Raw genomic sequence first — 11,010 nt, 5'->3', positions numbered from 1 at the left:
ACTTGAACATGCATGAGAAAGTGCATGTGTGCTGCTTGTGTAGCTTCATGTGAAATCGGATATACCACATGAATCAGCATGAACCTGCTTATGGGTGGACTGCAATGTTCTCTTTGCATTGCATGAAGTCAGAATAAAACATGGCATTTTTTCTGCCATTTTCTGCCAATAGATGTTCTAAATTACAATATTTTAATTTGAAATTCTGTGTAAATGTCATGTATACAATGAAACAAAGATGTTTACTTAACTGAAACACACACTGATAAACAGAAAGAAACTGATAATTTTGCAGTTGAGGGCTCCACTCAAGAAAACTTCAATAAGCATCATATCACTATGTGTGTGTGTGTGTGTGTGTGTGTGTGTGTGTGTGTGTGTGTGTGTGTGTGTGTGTGTGTGTGTGTGTGTGTGTGTGTCTATTAGTAATAAACAACACAAGATCACAAAATAATTCCCAAAATCATTTTCATTTATTTTGACTGGCTTCCTGTTGACAGTACATGTCAAAAACAAGTAGTATCGACAGGAAAAGGTAAAACTGACGTCTCAAATAAGAATTACATTTATGCCACCGTGTGTGTGTGTTTTCACTAGAATCACACATGATCACAACCATTTCTAACGTCAAATTGTATTTAATTTGTCTTCATGTTGACACAGTATAAGATTAATAAAAAAGAAGTCGTAGGTTTGGGGTTTTTAACTAAAAAATGTCAAAGTAATTATAATGAACTCCAAAGTGTTACAACAGGAGAGAAGAGAGCAGAGACAGACACTCAAGAAACTAGGGATCTAGCACCAGGGATCCAGTACTTTAGGAAGCACACACACACATTGGGGAGAGGAGACACATCACATCTTCGCTGTGTGTGTGTGTGTGTGTGTGTGTGTGTGTGTGTGTCTAGTCTGAGTCGCTGTCTCCTTCGCTGTCGGCCTCCTTGACGTCTACACTACACTATGCTGTGTGTGTGTGTGTGTGTGTGTGTGTGTGTGTGTGTGTGTGTGTGTGTGTGTCTAGTCTGAGTCGCTGTCTCCTTCGCTGTCGGCCTCCTTGACGTCCACGTTGAACTTGTACTCCTGATCGCAGCCCATGTAGGCGTCGCTCATGAAGTAGAGAGTGTAGTGGTGCACACCCTGAACTGGAGCCACGAAATCCAGCTTCACCTGCGCGCACACACACACACGCACACACACACACACACACACACACAAAGACAAACAACAGGTTCAGTCATAATATACCACAGAACAGGGATTATTAACCTTTTTGAGCTCGAGGCTCATTTTTTCCAAAGCACAGTGTCCCGGGGGCCATATTACCCATATATTTATATTATTATATTACATTATATTAGGCTATGTTACATTACATTACATTACATTACATTATATTATATTATATTATATTATATTATATTATAGGCCTATAGGCCTACTATTGATATAAGTTATGAATAAATAGGTTATTATTACTGAAGTATTTTTTCCACAAGAAATAGCCCTATATTAATTAATGCTAATGTTAATCTCCTTTAATCTCACTCATCAAATCCACTCACAGTTTAGCAAGTCAGAGTCATTCACACATTTGAATGCCTCTCTGACAGCTCAAAGTTTTCGTGACAGCTCTTGACTTGCGCTTTGTAATGAATCTGCTGTTCCTAAATCCAAGACGTTTTTCTATACTAGAAGAAACGCAGCGCGGGAACAACAGAAATTCCAGAGCCGGACGGAAAACTTTCCAATATCACGCAAAATTCATGAAAGAACTGTCATGTTGGGGACACTTGGACAAGTATAAGGGATAAAGATTCAGTAACTAGAATTATTTTGAGCAGCCTAACCGTTGAACACCAATTTGTAACCAGCCTACTAAAGCGTGAGGATATTAGAACACAGAAGACGTCGCCAAATCAGCTGGGAACCGTAACCGGTTGGTCATTTATTTTTTTCAAATAGCCCACTGCAAAGAGTGCTGCCATCACAGGCAGCGTTACTGTTTTGTTCTTAATGAATCTCCCCCCAACAACAAAAATGCGGGGTGTGATCATTGCGTTATGACAGAGTTGCGTTTTAGGGAAAGACGCTAGTAGTCTATTTAATAAGGTAGCGGTCCCACGGCCCAAGCGGCCCAATGGTGCGAAATTGAAAGTTTACTGCGGCCCTGGAGGTTGTGAGCGAATTAAGAGTCCCTGCCACAGAATACATCACCGTTACTGTGTGTGTGTGTGTGTGTGTGTGTGTGTGTGTGTGTGTGTGTGTGTGTGTGTGTGTGTGTGTGTGTGTGTGTGTGTGTGTGTGTGTGTGTGTGTGTGTGTGTGTGTGTGTGTGTGTGTGTGTGTGTGTCTAACCTTGGCCTTCTGCTGCAGTGTGAGTCTCTTGATGGAGATGAGACTGTTGGATTTGGGATCTCCAATCACCACCCACCAGCCCTCCTCACGTTTCTGGGGGAACAAGAACACACACACCATTTAGACACTCAGAATAATACACACACGCACGCGCACAAACACAAACAAACACACCATACACACTCAGAATAACACACACACCATGAAGACACACAGAATTACACACACACCATTAAGACACACAGAATAACACACACACACAAACGCACGCGCACACAAAATAACAATAACATAGACACTTGGAATAACACTCACACCATTCAGACACTCACAATAAACCATTTATTGTGATATCTGTGTAACTGCAGGTGTGTGTATGTGTGTGTGTGTTTGTGTGTGTGTGACTGACCTGGGGGAAGAATGGAGCGATAACAGGGCCGTGTGTGTGTGTGTGTGTGTGTGTGTGTGTGTGTGTGTGTGTGTGTGTGTGTGTGTGTGTGTGTGTGTGTGTGTGTGTGTGTGTGTGTGACTGACCTGGGGGAAGAATGGAGCGATAACCGGGCCGGTGACCTCCTCCTCTCTCTCCAACTGAACCAACACCAGCACAGGACCACCACTAGAGAACACACACACACACACACACACACACACACACACACACACACACACACACACACACACACACACACACACACACACAGTTAAATAAATCAAAAACACTGAAACACCCATTCCAGAACCACACTTCACTAGTTGCAGTAGAGAGCAGAGGCTGCAAGTGCGCACGCGCACACACACACACACACACACACACACACACACACACACACACACACACACACACACACACACACCTCTTGATGGAGCGATTACAGAATCACATCACACACACACACACACACACACACCTCTTGATGGAGTCCTTGTCTGCCAGTTCGTAGGAGAGTTCGATGTTGGGGTAGCGATTACAGAATCGCGCCACGTCGGCCATTTCTCCTTCGCTCAGCTGCAGCAGCGCGTTCCTCTCCTCATCCTCCAACTCCATGATGTCAAAGATGCTCTCCACACCCTGAAAACACACACACACACACACACACAAACGTATATTAGTACAAACACAGTTCCTCTCCTCATCCTCAAGCTCAATGAAGATGCTCTCCACACCCTGAAAACACACACACACACACACGTATATTAGTACAAACACAGCTCTCAGAGAGTGAGAAAGTTTGTGTGAGAGAGACAGAGAGAGAGAGGGAGAGAGAGAGAGAGAGAGAGAGAGAGAGAGAGAGAGAGAGAGAGAGAGAGAGAGAGAGAGAGAGAGAGAGAGAACCTTGTATGTGACCTCACCTTGTCTGAGCATATCTTGACGTGGTCTACATTAAATGTGTGTGTGTGTGTTTGTGTGTGTGTGTGTGCGTGTGTCTCTGTGTGTACCTTCTCTGAGCACCTCTTGATGTGTTCTGCAGTGAAGTGAGGCAGCTGCTTGAGGTAGGAGTCTTTGGAGCACATGGCCTGCGTAGCCATCTGGGCCAGCTCCATAGCAGCCAGCGCCGGGCTCAACCAGCCATTACTGGACAACACGTCCACACACGCCTGGACCAAGCGCACCGCCTGGAGACGCACGCACACACACACGCACACACACACACACACACACACACACACACGCGAACACACACACACACACAGAGAGAACGAAAAGAGAGCATTTAGTACTGTTGTGTTACTGGACAACACGTCCACACACGCCTGGACCAAGCGCACCGCCTGGAGACGCACGCACGCACACACACACACTCACACACACACACACACGCACACACGCACACACGCACACACGCACACGCACACACAGAACAAAAAGAGAGCATTTAGTACTGGTAAACACATCATCAACACGTGCCTGAATACAAACACATCTGGGCATCCGGATTTGGCATACTGGCACCATCGATGAGAAAAATTATATTTCATTAGTTACACTTCTTTTGCAAAGCCTTTGCAGTTGAAGAGCTTGCAGACACAGGTCATGCAGGAGTTCGCCGGAGTTCAAGGTCCATACATACAACATTCATACGCGCACACACTCACACACACACACCCCTTCCACACACACATACACACACACACACGACTTACACGCACACACCCCTTACACACACACACACACACACACACACACACACACACACACACACACACACACACACACACACACACACACACACACACACACACACACACACACACACACACACACACACACACACACACACACACACACACACCCCTTCCTACCTTGCTGAGTATGTCCTCGGTGTCGGACTGCAGCTCTGCGCTCAGCTGCATGCGAGACAGGTGGGCTTGCAGCAGCAGGTTGGTCTTCACGTGCGGGTCGTTAAACTTCGGGTTCGTCAGCTTGTGAGGCACCTTCTGGGCAAGCTGAAAAACACACACACACACACACATTATTGTATTGGGCATCGCATTGCAAAATACATTTTGTGTTGGTTTAAAAAGTGTATTCTCAAAATATTTGAACGGCAAGAATTCACACGTCAGATGACGGGACGTTCGAACTTTCATTTCCAATAATGAAATGCAAAATTAAAAAAAAATGTTTCATGTTTCAACGAAAATGTATTTGTAGGTCAGCTGTACTATTGCCGCATTCCAATATGCAACCAGGAGGCAGCTACCTCCCACTTGAAAGCGTTCCAACCAGCAAGTCAAACTTGAACTATTTCTATCACTGTGCACCCATGCTGTGCACTGTCATTGCTGTGTTGACGTCACGATTTCGAAGTCGGGGTACTTCGATTTGGCCCCAGCTCGCGACTTGAACATTCCGCTTCAACAGGCGTTCCAATGCATTTCAGCATGTAGGAGGTCAGAAATATCCCATCTCCCACCCTCGGGGAATGCTCCATAAATAACACTCATGGCACCATGTATACAGGTGTAGAGAGTTGCTTGACCATGTATACAGGTGCCAATTACTAGTTCCACAGCAAGGCGCCTAGTGCACCCCGTTGACTGTGTGTGTGTGTGTGTGTGTGTGTGTGTGTGTGTGTGTGCTACCTGTCTGAGCAGGGCGTCCTCGTGGTGTCTGATGGGAATGTTCTTGTATTCCGCTGCGTTGGAGATGATCTCGATCAGGCCGCGGATCTTCGTCTTGGCATTCAGAGACATGCTGAACAACTCTGAAACACACACACACACACACGTTTAAAACTCAATACTTCAATGGTGCTGGGGCGCACTGCGGGTACAGTAGGATACCCCCCCCTCCCTGCGAAGTCCGAAGTCGCGGGCCAAACTCAACAATTATTTTTTAAAATGGACTAAAATTGTGCATGGATGCACCTCATACTCATAGTTGAATTTCACATACACTCTTTCCCATCATATTTGTCAGTTCAAATGTGTCTGCACATACTGTGACACAGCAAATTTCATGTTCAAATTGTGTTACTCTACATTAATGGTGTATATGTGACAACTTTGAAACGATCTCGCGGGCCGAATAGAATGGCACCGCGGGCCAAATTTCATCCCCGGGCCTGAGTTTGACACCCCTGGCCTAGCTGATAAGGCAACACAGGAGATGGCAGTAGGGCTAGGCGGAGAAGAGAACTGATAGGGTGTCCCCAGGTTTGACCACATCAAATTTTAGACCTTTTTTAGACCTATTTTAGACCACAAAAATTAAAATTCAGACCAGCATCGCTCCCATTCCCAGTTCCCGGATTTGTGTTGGCAGGAGATGGCAGTAGGGCTAGGCGGAGAAGAGAACAGTCTACGCCAGAAACGGAGTAGTATGCTGCGATCATGCCCAGGTTAAGAGGTGTGTGTGTGTGTGTGTGTGTGTGTGTGTGTGTGTGTGTGTGTGTGTGTGTGTGTGTGTGTGTGTGTGTGTGTGTGTGTGTGTGTGTGTGTGTGTGTGTGTGTGTGTGTGTGTGTGTGTGTACCTATGGTGGTGTAGTTGATGTAGTAGTATGCTGCGATCATGCCCAGGTTAAGAGGTGTGTGTGTGTGTGTGTGTGTGTGTGTGTGTGTGTGTGTGTGTGTGTGTGTGTACCTATGGTGGTGTAGTTGATGTAGTAGTATGCTGCGATCATGCCCAGGTTAAGAGGTGTGTGTGTGTGTGTGTGTGTGTGTGTGTGTGTGTGTGTACCTATGGTGGTGTAGTTGATGTAGTAGTATGCTGCGATCATGCCCAGGTTAAGAGGTGTGTGTGTGTGTGTGTGTGTGTGTGTGTGTGTGTGTGTGTGTGTGTGTGTGTGTGTGTGTGTGTGTGTGTGTACCTATGGTGGTGTAGTTGATGTAGTAGTATGCTGCGATCATGCCCAGGTTAAGAGGCGCCACGTCCATCTCGTCCTCGATGCTGATGCATTTGCTCTGCTCCAGATCCTGAAGAGTGTTCTCAACCAACTCAGACAGGTGGTCAGACAAGTGGCGATGGGACATACCTGAGAGACAGACAGAGAGAGAGAGAGAGAGAGAGAGAGAGAGAGAGAGAGAGAGAGAGAGAGAGAGAGAGAGAGAGAGAGAGAGAGAGAGAGAGAGAGAGAGAGAGAGAGAGAGAGAGAGAGAGAGAGAGAGATATTCTGGGTCATGCGTCTGTAGAGGAATGTCCATGTGAAATGTCCATGTGAGGTGTGTGTGTGTGTGTGTGTGTGTGTGTGTGTGTGTGTGTGTGTGTGTGTGTGTGTGTGTGTGTGTGTGTGTGTGTGTGTGTGTGTGTGTGTGTGTGTGTGTGTGTGTGTGTGTGTGTGTGTGTGTTAGAGCTTAGATTGGGCCTAAAGAATCAAACCCGACCGAAGCCTGCGCTCATTGAGCCCCGACCGGACCGGCCCGTCACATTTAGGGTATTTCTCAAAACCTAGTGCGCACACTTCCAAGTGTGCTCAGCCTAATTAGTCACGCATAGTGATTGGATACTCTTTATTAGTCACACCCCAAGAGTATCCAATCACTGGGCGTGACTAATTAGGCTGAGCACACTTGGAAGTGTGCGTACTAGGTTTTGAGAAATACCCCAACTGTAAATTATGAGCCCGAGACCGATTTAAGCCCGACCATTTCTTAATATTGTGGACCGCTAGGCCTAGCTGTTTTCAACTACAGTTTTAAGCAGATTGAAGTGAACCAAAGAAATATTTTTCTTGATAAACAATGCAACAAGGACGACACATGTAGCATGTGGGACGCAAATAAAATACATTCAGAACTCAGCAGCTAGATTACTTGCACACACCATCACATTACCCCTATCCTCTATCAATTACACTGGCTTCCTATCCATTCACGTATCCATTTCAAAATTCTCCTCCTCGTATACAAGGCCCAGCACAACCTTGCACCCTTCACAAGTCTCCTCACCCCATACAATCCCACCCGCACACTACGCTCCACTGACTCACTCCTCCTTACCGTTCCCTCCACACACCTGTGTGTGTGTGTGTGTGTGTGTGTGTGTGTGTGTGTGTGTGTGTGTGTGTGTGTGTGTGTGTGTGTGTGTGTGTGTGTGTGTGTGTGTGTGTGTACCCTGCAGGTTGTAGTAGTTGGGGTTCTGCGTCATGCGTCGGTAGAGGAATGTCCAGGTCAGGTAGTCCACAGCGTCCTGTTAAAAAAAAGAATCATCCATTTAAAACCATGCATCCATCCTACAGGCCATTTTAAACCATGCATCCATCCTACAGGCCATTTTAAACCATGCATCCACCCTACAGGCCATTTAAAACCATGCACCCACCCTACAGGCCATTTAAAACCATGCATCCACCCTACAGGCCATTTAAAACCTTGCATCCACCCTACAGGCCATTTAAAACCTTGCATCCACCCTACAGGCCATTTAAAACCTTGCATCCACCCTACAGGCCATTTAAAACCTTGCATCCTACAGGCCATTTAAAACCTTGCATCCACCCTACAGGCCATTTAAAACCTTGCATCCACCCTACAGGCCATTTAAAACCTTGCATCCTACAGGCCATTTAAAACCTTGCATCCACCCTACAGGCCATTTAAAACCTTGCATCCACCCTACAGGCCATTTAAAACCTTGCATCCTACAGGCCATTTAAAACCTTGCATCCTACAGGCCATTTAAAACCTTGCATCCTACAGGCCATTTAAAACCTTGCATCAACCCTACAGGCCAGTTAAAACCATCCATCCTACAGGCCATTTTAAACCATGCATCCATCCTACAGGCCATTTAAACCCATGCAGCAACCCTACAGGCCACCATTCAAGTTATCGATTCCTCTACGACACACACACACTATAACATCTGCAGCACGTCATAGAAGGGGTAGTCCAACACACACACACACACACACACACACACACACACACACACACACACACACACACACACACACACACACACACACACACACACACACACACACACACACACACACACACACACACACCTGTTTGTTCTCCACTGTCTTGGTGACGATCTCGGCGTTGAAGTGGTCATGGAGACAGTGGTCAAGATGGGACTCCACTGGCAACGGCTCATACAGGAACTTCTTGAAGAAATCCTACAGAGGGAGAGAGAGGGGGGGAAGAGATGGAGAGATGGGGAGAGAGGGATGGAGAGAGAGAGGTAGAGAGAGAGAGGGATGGAGAGAGAGAGGTAGAGAGAGAGAGAGAGAGAGAGAGAGAGAGAGAGATGGGAGAGAGAGAGATGTTAGGTACCAACCAGTAGCATTTATGCCACATACCACTAAGAATTATCCTAAAATTTTAACCTACGACTAAGAATTATCCTAAAACTTTAACTTTAACCTACCACTAAGAATTATCCTAAAATTTTAACCTACGACTAAGAAAAATCTTTAAAAATACGAGATCACCCTTGAGCTCTGTAGGCGTGTTTGCCTCGCAGAAACAGTTAGTTCATACAAACAACACTCTTCATATTATATAGTAAACAAGCCTCTGAACAGAGAATCGTGTTCATATTATACAGTAAACAAGCCTCTGAACAGAGAACCGTGTGAATTTACCTCATCACAACCTGCACCAGCACAAAGTGTTGCATCAGCCCCAGACAACTTGAGCGACAAAACAACAAGGAGAAACTCATATTTGGTTTATTTTATACTGCACATGTTCCTTTTTTAAACATGTGCTGTGGAGGGATTTTGGACAGGACTCGCCGCCTCGCACACGGAAAAGCAGAGTAGAACGCACTGTCCGACTCGTCACTGTCGTCCCGTTGACTGTCAGAATTTGGCCAATTGAAAATGTCCTGATTTTTGGCCTAAAATCTGGGATTTTTCACGTTTTTTGTAGTACGAAGTTGACAAGTATGGTACACACACAGACACACACACTCTCTTACCTTCTTGGATCCCTGGCACATGATGACGCAGCGTCCTTCATCGTCCAGCAGGGGGCGATTGGCCTTGCCCACCATCTGCAGCACGTCATAGATGGGGTAGTCCACATAGCTGTTAAACACACACACACACACACACACACACACACACACACACTATTACATCTGCAGCACGTCATAGATGGGGTAGTCCACATAGCTGTTAAATACACACACACACACACACTATTACATCTGCAGCACGTCATAGATGGGGTAGTCCACATAGCTGTTAAACACACACACACACACACACACACACACACACACACACACACACACACACACACACACACACACACACACACACACACACACACACACACACACACACACACACACACACACACACACCTGCAGCACGTCATAGATGGGGTAGTCCACATAGCTGTTGAATACACACACACACACACACACAAGCACACTGCACTTTCTGCACTAAACCCAAACATACACACACTGACACACACACACACACGAACACACACACAGACGCACACCGCACCTTCTACCTGCACTAAACACACACACACACACACACACACACACACACACACACACACACACACACACATCTGCAGCACGTCATAGATGGGGTAGTCCACATAGCTGTTGAATACTGTTCTACACACACACACACACACACACACACACACACACACACACACACACACACACACACACACACACACACACACACACACACACACACACACACACACACACACACACACACACACACACACACACACACACACACACACAGGTGTACTTGACTTGACAGACCTTTTTAATATTTATTTTTCTTCAAAATGCTACTATTACCATGTCAGAACGCTATAAAGGACTTTTTAGGAAAAGCACAAAAGCACAACAATACCTCCTAATGTATGTCCTCTACAAGTCTTCTGTTGTCCAGTCTTGCACTTTAAATGTCTGTATGAGCACTGTCTATGTCCATACTGTCTTAAGTCCATGTATAAGTACTGTCTATGTCCTTACCTAGATTAGTCTATGTCTGTATGGGAAAGCAAGAAATGTAATTTCAAATTCTTTGTATGACCAGTGCATGTAAAGAAATTGACAATAAAACCTACTTGACTTGACTTGACTTGAAACACACACACACACAGTGCACGTCATAGATGTGGACTTGTGAGTTGAGTCACAAATTGAGCAATAGCAGGAATGACATGTGACTTGACTCAGACAATGGCATGTCACGTCTCAATTAAGTCCATTTCTTGCATT

At 45.7% G+C, this 11,010-nt stretch overlaps 1 protein-coding gene across 1 annotated transcript in view; it reads right to left on the bottom strand.

The window, feature by feature from the left end:
• Positions 1 to 454: 454 nt before the first annotated feature.
• The window catches only part of snrnp200 (small nuclear ribonucleoprotein 200 (U5)), a 57,940-nt gene continuing 47,384 nt past the window's right edge, over positions 455 to 11,010 (bottom strand). Inside the window, exons 37-47 of the mRNA XM_063194653.1 lie at positions 9,724 to 9,832; positions 8,804 to 8,917; positions 7,908 to 7,983; positions 6,665 to 6,829; positions 5,439 to 5,560; positions 4,656 to 4,799; positions 3,792 to 3,968; positions 3,263 to 3,423; positions 2,889 to 2,970; positions 2,355 to 2,447; positions 455 to 1,167 (exon numbers count right to left, since the gene is read on the bottom strand). Of these exons, the coding sequence (XP_063050723.1) occupies positions 1,018 to 1,167; positions 2,355 to 2,447; positions 2,889 to 2,970; positions 3,263 to 3,423; positions 3,792 to 3,968; positions 4,656 to 4,799; positions 5,439 to 5,560; positions 6,665 to 6,829; positions 7,908 to 7,983; positions 8,804 to 8,917; positions 9,724 to 9,832 (1,393 nt within the window). The 3' untranslated portion in view covers positions 455 to 1,017. The remainder of the gene's footprint in view (positions 1,168 to 2,354; positions 2,448 to 2,888; positions 2,971 to 3,262; positions 3,424 to 3,791; positions 3,969 to 4,655; positions 4,800 to 5,438; positions 5,561 to 6,664; positions 6,830 to 7,907; positions 7,984 to 8,803; positions 8,918 to 9,723; positions 9,833 to 11,010) is intronic.

This window comes from Engraulis encrasicolus, chromosome 3 (assembly GCF_034702125.1).
Source record: "Engraulis encrasicolus isolate BLACKSEA-1 chromosome 3, IST_EnEncr_1.0, whole genome shotgun sequence".
Lineage (NCBI taxonomy): Eukaryota > Metazoa > Chordata > Actinopteri > Clupeiformes > Engraulidae > Engraulis > Engraulis encrasicolus.
This window is presented reverse-complemented; position numbering and strand designations above follow the sequence as displayed.